Source organism: Aspergillus pseudotamarii, assembly GCF_009193445.1.
Source record: "Aspergillus pseudotamarii strain CBS 117625 unplaced genomic scaffold BDV38scaffold_63, whole genome shotgun sequence".
Classification (NCBI taxonomy): domain Eukaryota; kingdom Fungi; phylum Ascomycota; class Eurotiomycetes; order Eurotiales; family Aspergillaceae; genus Aspergillus; species Aspergillus pseudotamarii.
Genome location: NW_022475077.1, coordinates 80,645 through 98,865, shown reverse-complemented (window position 1 = coordinate 98,865; position 18,221 = coordinate 80,645). Strand labels below are relative to the sequence as shown.

Below are 18,221 nucleotides of genomic sequence, written 5' to 3'. Positions count from 1 at the left end.
ATTACATATTAGCATCAATCATGAGTTGGTTGCTGCAGCTCGGCAACAAAGTCTGTCACCAGGTCTCCTGCGTGGAAGCCGAGGTTTTGCGCAAATGTAGGTTCGTGACTGTATAGTATTAGCATGGGCTGTTACGGAAGATGCCCGGCACAAAGCATACCTCAGTGGCGTTATGGAAGCAACCATCTCTTCAAATAACGCGTCAAAGTTTCCGGTTTCATCTAATATATGGGGCGTTTGTCGAGGAACAGGAGAAATGGGAGTAGAAATAGTAGGTGCCACTGTCATGTCAGGTTTGTCAGAGAGACCCGAGACCAGGTAGCTCTGAGAATCATGGATGCTGGTAGGATTGATGATGGGGGCAGTTGTACGACCATGGGCCATGTTCACAGGTAAACCAGCAGTGTATGTATTATCAAACACTTGGATTGTAGGAAGAAAATGATTAAAGTCCTCTATATTCCAGCCCGATCGCGAGTCGCGTATATACGACCTGTTTAATCTCGGGGGACTGGCCAACTTCAGTTTACCCATAAGCTGACTGAGGCGTCTTTGGAGCACATCTTCTTCACCACAGCGGCCAATCAGAATGCTCGTGCGTAGACATCGTTGTGCCTGGAAAAAGAACCAATACAGAAGGGGGGAAGATTTCGTTTCGCTTGTGATCTCAATATATCGATCAAGTAGATCAAGGCACGTCCGTAGGGCATGGAGTGCCATAGTGGTAATGGTCGCATCGTCGAAGTTACATTTGCTAACCAAACACAACGTAACAAATGATGAGGTTAGGTGTAAATTTAGTAAAGGAGGATTTGGTGAGTGGCGTGGGGGATATGGGTAGCGTGTTAGAAGAACCGATTGCCAGTCTCTCAACTTGGAAGCAATGTGCTGTATGTTCTCTTGTCCAGATGGACGGTACAAGACTTCGGTTAATAATTGCATAAGTTCATGGACCAGGTTAAACATGCTCAGGGCTCGCAATGGCCCCTTCTGAGTGGTTTTTAGACTCGGGGCTTGATCACAAGATGTCCACGTCTCCCATTCCTCCAGATCATCCTCAGCGATGGGTTTGTTTTCACTCTGTTCTTCCAATGAGAGACAAGGAGTTCTGTCGAGAAGTGCGGAAACCATGTTATCAAGAAACACACAACCTTGGAAAACGTGCCCGTATCTCTGGTTTCTGGCTGGTTCAGGGAGGGTAACGACGATCCTCATAGCCTGACCAACGAGCACCCAGGCTTGGTTTAAGTCTCCACGTCCAATATTCAGAAGAGCCACAATCAGTAGGGTCTGAACGTGGCTCAACTCTAGATTGTTAAAATCCAGCATCAGGCGCACGCGTATGGCGGCTTCTATATGTTTCGGCTGTAGACAAGCTTCCATACTTGCAGTTTCTCTCATCATGCGTACGTATGCAATAATAGCCCACAGGACTACTGGATAGCTTGCACTACGATTCTTTGCGGAAGGGTCGCCGTGCATAGTCCTTAAAATGTCGCGTCGGTCAAGTATAGGGAACCAGCACTGAATGTGAGCAAAGTAGAAGTCTACCAGCTCTGCCACGTCGCCTGGGAATGGCAAGTTTAAGATATCATTAGATGCCGTTATATGTAATGCAGATGCAGGTGGAGGTTGGATGGAGTACGTATCAGTACTCGAGGCATTCATTGGGGTGTGACTTGTCCTCTCTGGACTACGCGTGTCGCATGACTCCCATTGGTGGTACTCATCATCATCATCACCGAGTGGATCGTATATATTCTCTTGCGACCCAGGTGCTAATAAGCGATTCACACCTTTCGCTACTTTTGAATTGCGCCATATCATTGTATATTTCTCTACCGACTCGGTGGCGAGAAAGCTGTTCTGATGTTGAGGATCACGAAGAAGGCTTTGGACGGCGCTTTCACTGTCAGGGATCTGCTGAAAAACAATTCCAAGTACAGTCTCAAGGGTTTTCACGTAGCCAGTTTGCAATCCACGGCGTCGACCGTTGTCCTGGTATGTACATCGCCGGCCGGCTTGGAGGCAGATCGCACACCCTGGTTGCTCCCCGTCGCATTTGGATTTGCGTCGGCGGCATTGGTCACAAGCACGACTAATCCGCTGGCGTTTATTTGAATGAGGTCTTGGCATGACTTTAAATATGCTAGACCAAGACCCTCAGCATGAGATGCTCGCTAGTTGAGGTCATCGTCGTCATTTCCAAACGAGGAGGATATCGATCAGGGCACGTGATCGGCTATGGAATTAACCGATGATAAATCCGAAACTCGAAGATCAAGAAGATCCAGACGAGCGAGCACGTCGTGTATGTGTTCTAAACATGTGATTGTTTTTTTACTGTACGTATACTGACGATGAGCTTTCAAACAACTCGTAGCAATGAGCAATATGATGGACTTCCTTGGTCTTCTCGACGATACAGCTCGGACGCTAGCTTGGTGCTGGTTGGATTTCCCGGGGCGGGCAAGAAAACCCTAGGGATCATGGCAGCTGTGGCGTTGCGCCGACAGCTTGTTGACTATGCCGCTATATTTCAGCGAAGGCACGGCATGTCTCCACATGGTTACTTTGCCGCACATGGCTCGGAACGATATCGCAAACTCGAGCTAGATGTGACCCAGGAGATATTAACAGAGCATCAAAAAGGTTGTGTGATTGTCGGACTCGGCTGGCTGGCAAGCAGACAACAGCAGGTTCTGCTGGAGGAGTTCGCCTCTTGTCACCCAGTTCTCTACATTCGACGGGACCGAAGCGATTTACAGCAGCTTATCGCGACTAGCCAGGACAAGTTCGAGCGCATGTGGGAGGCTGGAAATTCGTTTTTTGAATCGTGTTCCAACCTGGATTTTTACAACGTGACAGAAGGGTCGGTCGGTGAGGCTTGTTCCACACTACCTGCGTATTTGAAGTTGAAAGAGACGGAGAGAATGTTCGTAAGGTTCCTGCATCGCATCTGGGGCCGTGAACACCGGACTCGTTTTTCGGCGGATCCCTTCTCTGCGTCGTACACGTATGCTTTGCAGGTGCCATTGGCTTGCTTAGAGGGACAACTCGAAAATTACGAGGAGCTCGAGAATGGGTCGGATGCAATAAACCTGAAAGTTGAGCTTTCTGGTTCTCACGACAGAAGGCCATCCGAGTCAATGGCAAGGGCCGTATCCATGCTTAGGAGGCACTCGCGGGCTCTGGTAATCGTAGATATCAGTCCGTCCTCGGTACCAGATATATCGAGCTATCGCGTGCTGCTAGGAATGGCCTTGAGGACCATGCCGGATGCTATCACTTACTCCATGTCTCATGGAAATGATCTGGCGCAGGATGTAGTTGCTGCTAAGGGTTATATCATGGCCATAGGCACGTATCATCAAGAGTATCCTCTGGTGAGGAACGAGAATCTTCCGCAGCTATTCGCCCTTCGTCATAAAGCGCAAAGTATTGGTTTCGACGCACTCCGTATAACCGGCGAATCAACAGCAGCGGGAGACATTCTTCCCGGTATACCCATTCCGCAGAGTCTCGCCAAAGACGCTCTCATACCCATCATCGCATACAATACAGGACTATTTGGACGCACTTCGGTTTGCTTAAATCCAACCTTGTCACCGGTAGTTCTCGAAAGCAAGCGTTCAACAGGCGTCACCTTGCGGGAAGCAGAGATGGCGGTCTCAGCATGCTTCCTTCGTCGCCGGAAACGATTCGGCATTTTTGGGCAACAGTTATCGCACACTTTATCACCTGCGATGCACAATGCCGCGTACGCTGCGTGTGGACTACCGTTTACATATGACACAATGGAGCGACAAAGGCTATCTGATATTCGCGAAATCTTGGATGACGAGGGTTATGGAGGCGTGGCGGTATCACTTCCATACAAAACTGAAGTTCTTCGCTACCTAGACGAGATATGTCCAGAAGCACTGGACATCGACGCCGTGAATACGGTGGTATTGCATCAGGAATGCCAGCCCAATGGATTGCAGAAAGTCATTCGCAAAGGCTACAACACGGATTATCTTGGAATCAAAGATTGTATCTACAAGCACCTTTCCCCAGCAAATGCCATCCGTGACGGATCAACTGCCCTGATACTTGGTGCGGGCGGCATGGCCCATGCTGCAATCTATGCGTGTTACCAGCTTGGTGTGAAGCGCATATGTGTCTATAACCGGACCCCTTCCAATGCCCAACGACTTGTCGACTACTATCGTGAATGGGTGGAATCAAAGAATAAGCCCGCTTTACACCTGACCATACTCTCCTCGGCGGATGATCCATGGCCAGCGCACCTTCGCCAGCCCACAATCATTGTCGCGTGTATCCCTGGGCAGGGGTGCGATATCAAGTCATCGCACTCTTTGCATATCCCCGATCGGTGGTTACAAAGCAAAACTGGTGGTGTCTTTGTTGAGGTAAGGCATTTGTATAGTTACCAGAATATCGTACGCTAATATCTATAGGTCGCCTATGACGCCCTTGAAACGCGACTAATGAAGTCAATGAGACCACATGTATCACGAGGCTGGATCATAGTTGATGGCCTGTCGGTCTTAGTCGAGCAGGGCATTGCGCAGTACGAGCTCTTTACGAAACGACCGGCTCCAGTCCATGTTATGAGACATGCCATTCAACAGTCGATCCGAGAGAGGGCTCTTTAATCTCTTATGCAGATGGCAGTGACATATTAATTTGGTATCTCCATGATTAGCGCAACAGACGACGGCCTTCCTATACTCATGCTACTCAAATGAAACCAATTCCATACAACCTCTTCCCTAACTATATTCAATTATACATACAAACACACATTCACATAACCCTACTAACAATGCATCAATCAAAATTCTATTAGCCTGTTCGAGCCTAACTATTAAATATCGACATATACAGACACATTATCTATAAGACAGAATTCTGGACCAGAAGAACTAAATCCCACAAACCTATATATATAAAGAGAGAGAGAAGATAATGAAGAAAATACTTTTAATCATAATCGAATTATATACTACACCATATAGTCTTTCCCTTTGACATTCTATATCGATAGCTATCTTCTATTACCTGGCTCATCCAGAAAGCTAACATGGGCTTCCAAGGATCTTGATTACTTTTTAGAACGAGCCCATATCAGGCCGATGATGAGTCTCAATGCCTGGAACATTAAGCAAGTCCTTTTATCTATACTAGGCTCTTCCGACTCGTCATCCCGGGCTCCTAAGCATACTAAAAATATGGAGGCCCTCTGCTTCCGCCCTTATGATAGGCCGGTCCAATTTCTTCCATACTACCTCCCATACCGCCGTCAAAAGCCTCTTTATAACAACCTTCAAACCAAGCGCCGTCATAATTACTTTCTGATCCATCATTCTCAACTCGCCACTGTCTCACCACATTCCCATAATCATCTAAAAATACATGCAATATACCTCCACCCTTGAGCGCCACCTCATCCTCCACAAATATATGAGTAACAACACAGGCAGCGTGCCAGCGGGAATACCTCATCAGTGGGTTCTTGTCTAACCTCTCTTGACCTCTCGCTAAAAACTCTTTAAGCTCATCCGAGTAGTTCTGCGCACTAGGACATGGACTTTCTTGCGCAGCCTCTACCATCTCTCTGAACTCTGCATCTCTGAATTGAAGATCAACAGGCTCATTCGTAACACGCTCTGGAAAGACTTCCAGGGCGGCTGCCAAATCTAAGCCACCGAAGATGCTTTCATCGTCGAGTACTATCCCGTCATAAGTAACCCATTCTGCCTCTTCATTTTCGGCCCAGAGAGCCTTATGCGCCTCTTCATCAGTGTAGCAGAGGCGAAGCCAAAGACCCGATAAAGATCCGGTGTCATCAGCGTAGGCGCGTAGCGCCTCGGGGCGTATAGGCCGAAGGATCTCGCCTATTTGGCCTTCAGTTGGAGTAGGTGGCGATTTCTGATAGTAAGGCTATCAAGGTGGCATTGACTCGGGGGTCAGTTCCGAGGTATGATCCTCACATTCAGTTATGATAGGAGGCACATACCTGTCTGCCTTCGAACCCCAAAGCGAGAAATTGGCGAACAAGCCGTTTGCGACGGTCTGCGGGGGACTCGTTGGATTGTGAGGGATCTGGGTGGGGCTTTTCCCATTCGGAGAGGAAGTAGACTTCCAAGGGAAGTTCTCCCCAGGGAGGTTGTTTTGGTTGTCTGTCGTCAATCTTATGGACAGGCATTTTGTATGTATTCAGTCCCTCCGCCGCTGAGGACGAAGGATTGAAAGGAATATCTGTGTTTCCAACATCCAGTGTCCCGCTAATTTCGTGTAAAATACAACATCAATGGTACTGAAGCCGTATTTCAAATATACATAGACCATTGTAGAAAGCGGTCTAGGTTAATGCTCAAAACAGGATCCAATCAAAACTCGCCTCTTTAGGGCTCATTCTCCGGAAATCAAGTCGAAAGAAACTGAACGCGAAAACTGCTGTAAGCGGGTTTCACGTAATATATTAAACTGAACCCCGCACGATATGATCTTTCAATACAATTCCATACTTTTGAAACAAGGCTAAGCGGGATGCAGATTAGCGTGTTTCGAAGGAGGCATTCGAGAAAGAAAGCTATTAATTCAGTATCGTCCTCTACAGAATCCTTCCCCGGATGTAACACTACAAAGCTTAATAAATTAAAAGATCCATATAGATTTAGTTATACTCTTCCGGGGCTATATTACAGTGATATAGACGTTATAGAAAACCTATATAAACTACGATTTCTTTTTCTCTTCGCAGAAAGAAAAGTATCATAGAAAGTAGTTGGTGATAAACCTACAAGTTAAAGAGTAGTATGGCCAATCTACTAATACTAACACCACAGAACGTGAGGTATAGCCATTTCAGAGGTGAAAATAAGGAGTTTGCTTTGGATTATCCTCCTTCTTCTTGTGTTCACTGAGTACCTCTCCTGGCCGGCTTGGCCTACTGTAGAATGCCATAACTAGTCCGCCATTGTGTTGAAGTTAAGGACACACATACTCCTTACATAAATTTAATCTTCCCAATGTCATACAGTACAAGTATAGATATCCCTTCCTGAACCTTCTATAATGTTCTGCGTAGAGGTTATTCTTTTCTAACCATACCAATCACTTCCTCTTCGCAACCACCAAATTCTCCAACGCATGCTTCACAGCAACCTGATACCCAAAAGTCCCCAACCCAATAATAATAGCCGCCGCCTTATCCGACAAATAGCTATGATGCCGAAACGGTTCCCTGGCATGAACGTTGGTAATGTGGACCTCAATAAAAGGAAGTCCGACCCCAAGCAATGCATCCCGCAATGCGACACTAGTGTGTGTAAAGGCACCCGGATTGATGACGACCGCCTGGACCTTTCCTCTTGCTTCATGGATGCGGTCAATCAGCATGCCTTCGTGGTTGGACTGTAGACATTCTACGTCCGCGCCGTAGCTGGCTGCTAGTTCTTTGGCGGCTGTTTCGACGTCGCTGAGGGTTGTTGTTCCGTAGAGGTGGGGTTCGCGGGTGCCCAGGAGGTTGAGGTTTGGGCCGTTTAGGAGGAGGATTGAGGGCATTTTGGATTTTTAAAAGCGTTCTTTAGGTTCTTTTTTCTTGCGGTATGGAGACGGGTGTAAGGTGTAGAGTGTATTATAGATGGTTTGGTGTTGGATGTACGGTGGTGGATTGAACCGTCGGGTATTGATTGAGCCGATAGAAGTACTCCGTACTAGTACGTCGAGGATGGTTTACCTATTTACTGGCTGAGGTAGCTTTTTAGACTTTTAGTATCGAAAACTTTATTCTAGTATATCCACTATAACTACAGAACACATATTTCTTGACCACAATATGAAGATAGAAGTTTCCTTGTGTTTCTTCACATCACGGCATCCTGAGCTTCAGCGTGTATAACTTATGATTCATATATTGAGACTAAACACTAAAGAGCTGGCACTGCGGCAGTAGAATTTACCCTTTCATGCCATGTGTTTCGCTGTTAAAGACATGCGTGCCCGCCGGGACAGCATAGATTGTATAGGACTTGTCCACACGGACAAACCTAGCCCGCTGCGATGCTGTTACATTGCCGACTGAAGGCAAACGCACCTCTGCCTCAACATTTGCTGGGACTGTTACTGTGAGATTAAAGTTACCCTCTGCAGTCCTTTGCCACTCACAGCGAGCCTCTCCCTGCAGCATTTGGTAAGAACCACTAGCGCTCCTCAGATCCCCGACCAGCTTAGGCTGGAAGATCAGCCAATCCTCCCATGTAGAGCTGATGGTAGTTAGGGCAGTGGGCTGAATGCCTACCACTCCAGCGTGGAGCCACTCGTCGATCTGCGCAAGAATCATGTGATTCTTAGATGAGCTGCGGTCCCATTCCTCGCCGATGGTGGTGAAACCATGAGGATTAGCCTCGGTCGGAGCCATGAAATAGCCGTAACTGGGCCTGTCGTTCTGCTGGAGTGCTTCCCAGAGAATGTCGTCGCGACCCCCAGCTGACAACGCCCGTACAATCGGGCCCAGACCAATCTGTCCGCCACTTAGATGTGGGCCCTGTCCGTCGCTTGAGGGGTAGTGATACGTAAGCTCAACCAGGGCATTGAGGACCTCCTGGCGATGTTCCTCAGGCACCAGGCCAGAGTCTAGAGCCAATGCCTGCGCAGCTTGGGTGGCGTTGCTGGTACCATTATTGCCTGTATTAGTGTATCGACGACTGGTGTCATTCCAGAAGGCGGAGTGGAAAACGTTGCGGATGTTGTGGGATAGGTCGTTGTAACGGTCAGCGTCGGCGTGGTGCCCGGTGAGGTTGGCGATACGGGCCATGGCTCTGACGGTAAGGTAATAGCCCCAAGTGCCGGTGATACGACCCGAGGTCTGGGGGCCATCCTCCACCCAGTCACCTAGGGCTGCGTCGACAATATGTCCTCGGGCTTTCTCCCGCTGGATGTAGTGAACAAAGTCGACCAATCGGTCATAGTAGGCGGCCATGACCGTTGTGTCACCGTACAAATCATACAGGAGGGAGGGGACGAGTACAATTGCATTACCCCAGTTAATCTCATCTCCAAAACGGCCACGATACCCCCAATCGTATACAGGTGTCTTCAAGGCCACGTTCCCGGCCATCGACGTGTTTGCGATGGACTGGCCTTCGACCAAGTGATGCATGGCAGTGCGCAAGAAAGCCGGGAATTGAAAGTTGCGCGCCAGGGCTCCAAATGGCTGGGTGAAATCTGCCGGGTAAGGAAGCTTCTCACGCCCGGGACAGTCAGTGAAGACGGATATGATGTTGCTTGCCATTGAATACCACGCCATCTTATGGATTCGGTTGAGACGAGCGCTAGAGGAGGTAAAGCTACTAGCGAATGGGACATCTGCTTGGACGCGAAGACCTGTGATTAGGTCCCGGCTAGGCTTGTAGCCGCTCGGCAAACCTGTGACTTGAACCCACTGCATACCGAAGTAGTTGAACTTCGGGTGCCAGGTCTCGCCGCCAGACCGGCCGGCAGTGGTATACGTGATAAACAAATCCCTGCCACGGTCTCCCGGACCCAGCGACGCCTGGTCAACGGTGCCGTTTGCAGCAAGTGACTCGGCGGGAGCCACCTTGATTGTCGTACCAGCTGGTAGCTCAGGGAGGTTGAGTAGGGGAAAACCGGCAATATTTTGGCCGAAGTCGAACACCCAAGTCCCAGGAACGGGTTCAGTGACCGATACCGGGATGAGCCGCTCCTGGATCTTGACGGGCTCAGCGGCACGAGCAACCAGCCGAGTAGCAAGGTTAGGTGGAGGAGCCAAGCCAGACGCTATCCAGGGGTGTGAGTTGAGATCGGCTCCAGGGCGGTCCCAGCCCACTTGTTCCCGGGTTGCGTTGTAATCAGAGCCGGAGTACCATGCGTCGGTGACCAGAGGCCCGAGAGTGGTGCGCCAGTACCGGTTCGTGACAATGGTGGTTTTGCTGTCATCGCTGTAGGTGATTTCCAGACGACCAATCAAGCGCGGGGTGACAGCGGCACCAGCAGATGCGTCACTGGCAGCAATGTTGTTGCCCGAACCGGTGACCTGAGCACCAGCCTTGTGATTCAGTGTAAGACCAGGCGCGAAAGTGATAGTTTTGTTGCCGATCGCGGTGATGGTTCGCGATTCGAGCTTCTCGCCGCCCCCTCCGGTGTCAATGTTGATGCTGCCGCCGACATGATACCCAGTAGTAGCATTGAGGTGTATATTTATGCTTCCGGCTAGTGCACCTTCTACCAGTGTGCCATTGCCCTTAAGCTGACTCTCCCACCACGAGTAGGGAGAGGTTCGGCCGACACTCGGATTCTTAACGCTGCGACGTACGTACGCCGGGCCATTGCCGAGACTGACACCGATAACATTCATGCCGGGCTGCAGCCATTTCTTGACATCATACGTTCGGTACTCAGTTGACAGCTGCCAGTTCGAATATCCTGGAGCAAGGACCTCGTCGGTGATTTCTTCTCCGTTCACCGTAGCATGGTGCAGTCCAATGCCAGCCAGGTAGAGGCGCGCGAAAGCAATCGTCTTATTATGGGAGATGTCAAATGGACGGGCGAAGAGCGGTAAAGGCTGGTTTTCCGTGCGCCCAGGATAATCAATCCAACGTGCTTCGCCCCAGTCGGTCTGCTCAAGTAAACCAGTAGTCCAAGTGGCCGGCCAGGACCAGTCCGAAGCGTCTCCATACGCGTCCCAGACTCGCACATGCCAGGCTATGGAGTCTCGCGACTTAAGCTCGCTGCCGAAGCGCACCTGCTGCTGGTTGCTATCAACCTTACCACTATCCCAGATTAGCCGTCCCTCGCTAAGGTCAGCGATGGTCTTGGCGGCTTGAATTTCATACGCCGTCTGTCTATCACCGGGACAGATAGACGCATTGCAGTTGTGAGTCTGGTTGATCTGCCAGGTCAGAGTAGGACGCGAATTACCAAGGTCTAGTGGTGAGTCGGTTCTGCCGTCGACGGTGAGATGTGTGACTTGGACAGCGGCACGGGACCAAGCCGGTAGAAGCATGAGCAGCGTGCCCGTGAGGGCTGGTGTATACCACAACCACATCTTGAACCCTTCTCCACCGTTGGGAATCTCTATCGCAATATCATCCGCATCTTTGTAGCCGGCCCAGAGGGTCACTTTAAGCCACCAGCCAAGATAGCGAGACCAACCTCGGTGTTTCTTTAACCCGAGTAGTCGAGATGAGCTTGCATGTAGCGGACTAGTGCCCAGCCAGTATTGTTTCCCCCCGCATTTTTCTGCAGATCCTGATATATTAAGAGGGGGAAAGAGCTATATACCTTCTACAATTGGTGTAGAGATAAGCGAAAGGTCCATCAGTCTACATTCAAACTAGCTAATACGGTAATACTATCCATGAAGATTCCTTAATGTCGGGCCGCTGTCATCATCACGCCGAATAGAGACAATGTTAATGGCGCCGTTCGTTGCCGCGTCCACTAGGTCCATGGAGCAGACCTTGAGCGGGACTACCACAGCTGTACCGGGAGAGTCTGGCTGTGGGTGTGGCTTGAGTAGCTTTCCGTTGTCCGTTTCAATTGCTTCGCATGTACATGCCGCTCCTAGCAGGGAGAATAACGTGTTATGTAGGAGAGGTGCCAGAGAGTTTCTGACTGGGGATAAAGAGTTTAGCTGAGGACAGCTATCCCCTCCGCAGAGTATTTGTTCTTGACTTGGACACTCCCGCAGGAAGACCATAGAAGAATATGTATTTGATTCACTTGAGGTTCACCGGGTACAATGCAAGACACTCAACTTGGTTTATCACACGCTTAGAGTGGCCGCTACATTTGTCAACATATCCTCAACGTTCGTGACTCTTGTCGTACAATGAGGATTGGTCCATAGTTGTTCACTCCAGGTTGCCTTTGACTTAGACTGGTCACACTAGCGAACATTGAATTGTAGCATCTAGGAAACTTGTGATGGCCAGCTCACCCAGCCTTTCATGGATGCTGTATGCCAAGGTCCGCTACGTTCCTCTCGGTGTGGGATTGCCACGTCGGATATCCAGTCGTTAGCCACCATTCCTCGGTCTTCGTGGTCAAAGGCTGGGTCATTGTTGTTTATAGGATGCCACCCTCTAATACGGTAGGGTTCGGCTTCATTTGGCGCCTCTGTGGCATTCTTAAAAGGATCAAAGGTCACAGATTGCAAGGCCCGTTGGTCATCATTCCAATCTTCACGCTGAAAAATGAACAATACCCCGCTACCGCCTACAGTGTACCTGGGGACAATACCAGGGATTTGCCCTTCATTGGCTGCAGCTGGCGGGATATTCTCACGCAGGGCATGTTTGAATGCGTCTATTGTGGCGTAGTAAGTCCCACAGGCCTCCCTTTCCCCTCGGTAGTGAGATATACAGTCGTCTTCATTGCCCCCAGGGAGAAAGTACAGATCCAGTCGGGTATGAAGGTTTGGAACATGCTTTGGAGGAATAAGCTCCGCATACAGCTTTACCATATCAATGTCTCTGGGACTGTGTTTGCATGCGTAAAATAAAAGGAAAGGGAGAACAGTGGTGGTAGAGGGCATCTCTCAAGATTTTCGAATACCATATATGCATTGCTGCCCGTATGATCATTAAAGGGTTCTGTATGGACTTTGAGCCTTCAATATCTTAATGGAAATGGAATGGCATCTTCCTCATCATCGGTTTCGGATCCCAGAAACCTTTTGTCATCGTCGAATGGTAGAAGTGGCTCGTCAGCAAGCCAATATCGTTCGGGGTTCCATGAGAAGAGCATAGATCGCGCTCTCCCATCATCTAGCATACCGTACGTCTTTAGCCACAAGGGATGGTCAAGTCCACCGTACTGCAATGGGGAGCCGTCTATAATGAAACATGGCCGAGTAGTTTCTGCAAGGCGAATGTCCACACCACTTCCTTTACAAGTCTGCTCCGCGTCAATGTATAGTTGATTAAATTGAGAGGTCAGCAGCCGGCAGTCCTCCATCGTTATCAATTTCAGTGAAGGAAACTTTCGACTCGCAAATACCTCCCGGAATTGTACGGCCAAGCCATGAATTGCTTGAAACCCTTCACCTACGTAGAGTAACAAGGATTCAAGTCTAGATGGCAATGTATCGACTAACCGGAAGGGAGCAATAGAACGTCCAGCGCAACCACCAAGTAGCACCTCCACCTGAAGGCAAAGGTGCTTGAGACGTGAGAATGAACGCAGTAAGCCAAGATGAAGGGCCGACTCTCGACGAGATGAATTTCCTTGCCGATAAATATCAAGGTACTCAAGGCTATGTCGGTGCGGCTGTAAGGCATCCCAGATCTCTCTGTTTGATGGCATGGTTCCAACTCCTTCAGATTCAGGATCTTCCAAGAGAAGTGAGAATTTCCTCAGAGATATTGTTACGGCGAGCAGGCCCTGTATGTTCGTTAAAGCACCACCTGACGCCACACTGCTAATAAGGTATGGTTGTTCCAGGTCAGATGTTCCATGATTGTCTTTTAGTTGGATAGCTGTGGTATCAATACGATAGACGGAAAGCGTTTTCAGTCCTTTTAAGTAAGAGGACTGGCCATAGATGGTTCAGCTGGAAAGTCCCGTCGGCACCAGGTGCATCGTTGGGTTTAGAGGGGGCCCGACGCGATAGGCACTTCATCAAAGAGATACAGCTCTCTCAGCTTAGCCAAAGGCGGTGGTTGGGAACTATTACTTTCTTGACTCCTTAATACATGCTGCAATACTGCTCCCAAAACGGGGTCAGATGGTGGCACATATGCACAGACGGTGGTGAGATTTGGGAGAGAGAGAGGTTAGAAGAAGTGCCATCAAAGGCCGGCGATCGCGTTTGTGTTAATCATCAATAATACCTGCTTCTAGGGAACGAATTCCGGCATTCACAATCGCCACATGGATGAGGTCTAGATCCTCTCCTGATAGACCCAGTTTTTCGGGTTTGCCAAAGGTGACATGTGGGTAGAATCCCCAGTTCCCGATGGTCAAGGTCCGAACCAGGGCTGCTAGGCGGGGATTACGAAGGACTGTTCGTAGGAATTTCCAAAGCACCTTGAATGGTTGTTTCCGAGTATAGGCGAACAGCTGCATGTGGGTGCCACGGACGGTTGAGAAGGCCCAGGCGGAAAAGGTAACGGATATCGCATTCGTCATCGTCATCTAAAGCATATCCCAGAATGGTCCGGCATAGCTCCGCTGGAAGATTCGCAGGGTCGGGCAGTTTGACACTACGTACCAAAAAGTCCAGGTGTCTAAAACTAAGAAATGAAACAGGTGCAACGATTGGCCGAAGGATGTTTGAGTGGGTATGTACAGAGTACTACTAGTAGACGATAAAGGAACCAGACAATGAAAAATCAAGGAATGCCAAACCCCATTGCTGAGGGGGGTTCGGACTGTGGGACGGAAGCGTGCACCAAAAGTCCTTGCCAGGGGTCATGGTATCACGTGATATTAGGTCTAAACAATATCATTGGATATTGAGCACGTGATTTAGAGGCGTCGGGAGAGGACTTTTGAGCACGTGTCGTACAGGGAAATATCGTTATTTTACTGTCTCCCAAAGAACATTCCTCATAACAAGGCATATCGCGCCTTGTTATCGATTTAAAGAATGCACTGAAATAATAGTAGCCAAGTGTAGATTTCTTGAGACATGTAATTACTGCAAGTTACCAGTCTCAGCTCTGACTTTACACAGAGTACTTAGTAGTAATATATTACCACAACCAAAATATATACCCACAAGGCACAAGATGGTATGCACTGTATGATCCTCCTGTTCTCTCCTTTCTATACCAGGGGAATTTGCTCCATATACTAGACACCAGTATCTCCATATCCAACTTGATATTTCGGTCGGGTCAAATAAGGGAATCAATATGATCAATCCCTTCAAAGTTAAGCCGAGGGCTTGCGGAATTGGGAAATGGAACCTCCACTCCATATCACCTCTAGTGCGTGAGAATAAATATCTCAAAGGATTATTACTCCAGTGAGGCATAGGTTATTCGGCGCCTTTTCCTATTACGGCAAACCCTCGTCAACACCTGACCTGCACTTCCTTACCAGCATTAAACCAGGTCCCAACCGCCCGTTCCAAAATCAACATCGCATTCCGCATCACCCACCTTCTCAAAAAGCTGAACTGTTTCCCATGTGGTATCTTTGGTTATCGTACTGACAGGTGATATTAATGATGGATGATGCAAAAGACCCTCTTCCACATCACCAGGCAAGAATGAATGAGTCTGGTCAGAATAACGAAGAACCGAGCGATAGGGAGGCACAGGAGCCGGAGGAGAAGCACCTGAAGGGCTTCCGAATGTATTGCGTATCCCTGGCTCTATTGACGTCTATTTTTCTCACCACCCTAGACGCTTCTATCATCTCAACGGTAGGTTGAGCTGGGCATACTTCGGCGGTCGCTAATACGCATGGTGTACAGGCAGTACCGCAAATTTCTAGTCGCTTCCACTCGACACTGGACATTGGGTGGTATAGCTCGGTTTACATGATTGCTATGTACATTCCTGCTCAATAACCCCTGAACCCTTCAAAGCGGGAATACTCATGCTGGATAGATGTGCTATCCTGCCGATGGCGGGGAAGTTCTACGCGCATTTCAACCCGAAGGTTTGATACTAATCCATTATTGGTAAACTTATACCTTGATCTTTGACTGTAACAGTGTACCTTTCTTGGATTCCTCTTTTTGTTTGAATTGGGCTCTCTGCTTTCTGCTGTGGCAGTGTCCTCGAGGATGTTGATTGTGGGCCGAGCGGTCGCTGGACTTGGGAGCGCAGGGATTTACAACGGAGCTTTGACCATCATGGGGAAGGGAATGAAGCCATCCGCTCGGGCTTGTAAGGGCTGACAGACAATCGACATTCATCGAAAAGACGGCTAATATAGTATCATAGGGCAGATCGGTTTGGGAACATCGATGGCTACGATCGGATCGGTATTTGGGCCATTGATCGGGGGTGGCTTGACCTCGCGGGTGTCATGGAGGTGGTGTGCGTGATCGCTGTCGGCTGTAATTCTTATCATCTCTAATCCGACCGTGATGCAGGTTTCTATATCAATCTCCCGCCGGGTGGTTTGACAGCCCTAATTCTCGTGGTAATGAAGATCCCAACTAGCAACGATGAGCCAGAGCTTCCGAAAGGGCTGCGGAAATCGCTCGCTCTCTTTGATCCTGTCGGGTTTCTTTTATTCTGCCCATCATGCATCTTGTTTCTCCTTGCTATCCAATGGGGTGGGGTGAAATATCCATGGAATTCCGCTCGTGTGATTGGCCCTCTATGTGGATCTGCAGTAGGATTTATTCTCTTTGTGGTACAGGAGGCGCGTCACGGTGACAAAGCCATGATAGCACCCAAGATGGCTCGAAATTCCGTTGTCTTTTTCGGATTCTGGACAGTCTTGTTTCAATTCGGATCACTTATGGTGATCACGTATTATCTGCCGCTGTGGTTCCAGGTTGTCAAAGGCGCCAGTCCGATCCGAAGTGGTGTAATGCTGTTGCCCACCATCATCGCTCAGACACTGTTCACAGTGGTTGCAGGCGCTATTGGTAAGTACCGCCTCATTCCTACGGTGATGATACATTGTACCATCTGCTAACATCTATACGCAGTATCCAAGAGTGGGTACTGCGCACCCCCAGCACTAACCGGATGCGCATTGACCGTCATTGGCGCAGGTCTAATGACAACCTTCGTTCCTTCTACCCGGTCAGGGAAGTGGATTGGTTATCAGATCCTCATTGGTGCTGGCCGAGGCTTATCAATTCAAGTGGTCAGTATAGAAGCCGGTCATTCCATCCCGTCTTTTAGCCTGTCTTCTGACACTAGCATCTATTACACAGCCTATCATCGCTACACAAGCTGTACTTCCGCGTCAGCTGATCTCTTCGGGAACTTCCATTATTCTATTCGGGCAGTTCTTCGGAGGTGCAGTTTTTACAGCATCAGCGCAAACAATCTTTACAAACCGACTCTATGATTCCTTGCTGGAGTACCTCCCAGATCCCAAGACCGTGAAGGATGTTGTTCAGGCGGGGGCAATTCCATCGAGCTTTGCGCAGCTTGTCCCGGCGACAGACTACGCTGATGTCATTCAAGCATATAATCATGCATTGACACAGACCTGGGTACGTAATCTTGCTATATATAACTCTCCCTAGATATTACTCCTCGACGTGCTAACTAACAAAAGTACCTGGGAGTTGGACTCGCCGGAGTGGCATTCTTCATCTGCTTCGGATTAGGATGGACCCATATCGACAACAAAAAACCAAAGGAAACAGCAACAAGCCCAGCAGTCCACCACAACGCGGAAGGGGAAAAGCACATTTGAGGTATTATTTGTGATGCTACTCTATGTCAACATTACTTGACTGAGGTATCTTCTCCGTTTAATCTCAGACGCAAAGGCTTCTCGAGTGACGCGACTGCCGTCAGCATAGGCGTAATCGATAGAGCAATCCCAATACCAACAGGACAACATCTGTGCTGCACACTGTTCGAAACCGTTCTAATGAAAGATTGTGCTGAGCTATTTAGTCGGTTTAGAAGGTGGCCGAAAATGCTCGCCTGCGCCACATCCCGTAGCTCGGCGGCGGTCAGTGGACTGGTACACGGAACCTCAGGTAGAGAAGCACCAGTGGAATAGCTTGATTCCGGGCTATCCTTATCGACAAGACCATCATGGTAGCTCGGAATGTTGGTTGATGAAACCATGCCCATGTATGCATGGAGGAGACGAACATAGCACGTCAGGATTAGGAGGGTCATGAAATCTACTCGATGGTGATACGCGCAGGATAGTTGCCCACAACCAGCGGGGCACAACTGCGAGTGCCATAGAAAGACATCCATAAGCTGTTGCGTCATACTTGCAATATATTCGATCCCTGCATCTTGGTGCGTCTTCGATATGGAGCGGGTCTGAGTGCACATACTCGACGAGCTAAAGAGACTTGTTTGCAAAGACAGAATCTTCTGTAGACAGCCATCCCATACATGATCAGCTGGCGAAGACCATGCATGCTCTGCAAGGATAGGATGTAGGACACACGATCCACTCGGGGGCACGGGAGGAAGTGAAGCGGAGTCTTCGTTTAGAAGGTCTGCATTAAACATTACAGGGTCCAATTGTGAGGCGGATGATATGACTGTCACAAAGATAATGAATATTAGCAGAGG

General features: G+C 49.0%; 7 protein-coding genes across 7 annotated transcripts; 2 read left to right on the top strand and 5 right to left on the bottom strand.

The window, feature by feature from the left end:
- Positions 1 to 14: 14 nt before the first annotated feature.
- Positions 15 to 2,136, bottom strand: BDV38DRAFT_286577 (uncharacterized protein; the record flags this gene model as incomplete). The annotated part of the gene is made up of 2 exons (XM_032060702.1): positions 15 to 108; positions 161 to 2,136. The coding sequence occupies 2 exons, from the start codon at positions 2,134 to 2,136 to the stop codon at positions 15 to 17; spliced, it is 2,070 nt and encodes a 689-aa protein (XP_031909742.1).
- Positions 2,137 to 2,426: 290 nt separating this feature from the next.
- On the top strand, positions 2,427 to 4,661 carry BDV38DRAFT_295936 (putative pentafunctional AROM polypeptide; the record flags this gene model as incomplete). The annotated part of the gene is made up of 2 exons (XM_032062807.1): positions 2,427 to 4,415; positions 4,464 to 4,661. The coding sequence occupies exons 1-2, from the start codon at positions 2,490 to 2,492 to the stop codon at positions 4,659 to 4,661; spliced, it is 2,124 nt and encodes a 707-aa protein (XP_031909741.1). The 5' UTR covers positions 2,427 to 2,489.
- A 568-nt stretch (positions 4,662 to 5,229) lies between these two features.
- Positions 5,230 to 6,214, bottom strand: BDV38DRAFT_286575 (uncharacterized protein; the record flags this gene model as incomplete). Its single annotated transcript, XM_032060701.1, has 2 exons — positions 5,230 to 5,949; positions 6,026 to 6,214. The coding sequence occupies 2 exons, from the start codon at positions 6,212 to 6,214 to the stop codon at positions 5,230 to 5,232; spliced, it is 909 nt and encodes a 302-aa protein (XP_031909740.1).
- A 533-nt stretch (positions 6,215 to 6,747) lies between these two features.
- On the bottom strand, positions 6,748 to 7,575 carry BDV38DRAFT_274123 (type II 3-dehydroquinate dehydratase; the record flags this gene model as incomplete). Its single annotated transcript, XM_032057794.1, has 2 exons — positions 6,748 to 6,762; positions 7,144 to 7,575. The coding sequence occupies 2 exons, from the start codon at positions 7,573 to 7,575 to the stop codon at positions 6,748 to 6,750; spliced, it is 447 nt and encodes a 148-aa protein (XP_031909739.1).
- A 394-nt stretch (positions 7,576 to 7,969) lies between these two features.
- BDV38DRAFT_286573 (bacterial alpha-L-rhamnosidase-domain-containing protein) lies at positions 7,970 to 11,077 on the bottom strand (the record flags this gene model as incomplete). Its single annotated transcript, XM_032060700.1, has 1 exon — positions 7,970 to 11,077. One exon carries the CDS (start codon positions 11,075 to 11,077, stop codon positions 7,970 to 7,972), a length of 3,108 nt encoding a protein of 1,035 aa, XP_031909738.1.
- Positions 11,078 to 13,848: 2,771 nt separating this feature from the next.
- BDV38DRAFT_286571 (uncharacterized protein) lies at positions 13,849 to 14,163 on the bottom strand (the record flags this gene model as incomplete). The annotated part of the gene is made up of 1 exon (XM_032060699.1): positions 13,849 to 14,163. One exon carries the CDS (start codon positions 14,161 to 14,163, stop codon positions 13,849 to 13,851), a length of 315 nt encoding a protein of 104 aa, XP_031909737.1.
- A 1,087-nt stretch (positions 14,164 to 15,250) lies between these two features.
- BDV38DRAFT_295931 (MDR family MFS transporter) lies at positions 15,251 to 17,779 on the top strand (the record flags this gene model as incomplete). Its single annotated transcript, XM_032062806.1, has 9 exons — positions 15,251 to 15,406; positions 15,458 to 15,534; positions 15,594 to 15,645; positions 15,701 to 15,875; positions 15,933 to 16,028; positions 16,085 to 16,588; positions 16,652 to 16,812; positions 16,883 to 17,167; positions 17,233 to 17,779. 9 exons carry the CDS (start codon positions 15,251 to 15,253, stop codon positions 17,371 to 17,373), a joined length of 1,647 nt encoding a protein of 548 aa, XP_031909736.1. The 3' UTR covers positions 17,374 to 17,779.
- Positions 17,780 to 18,221: the final 442 nt, after the last annotated feature.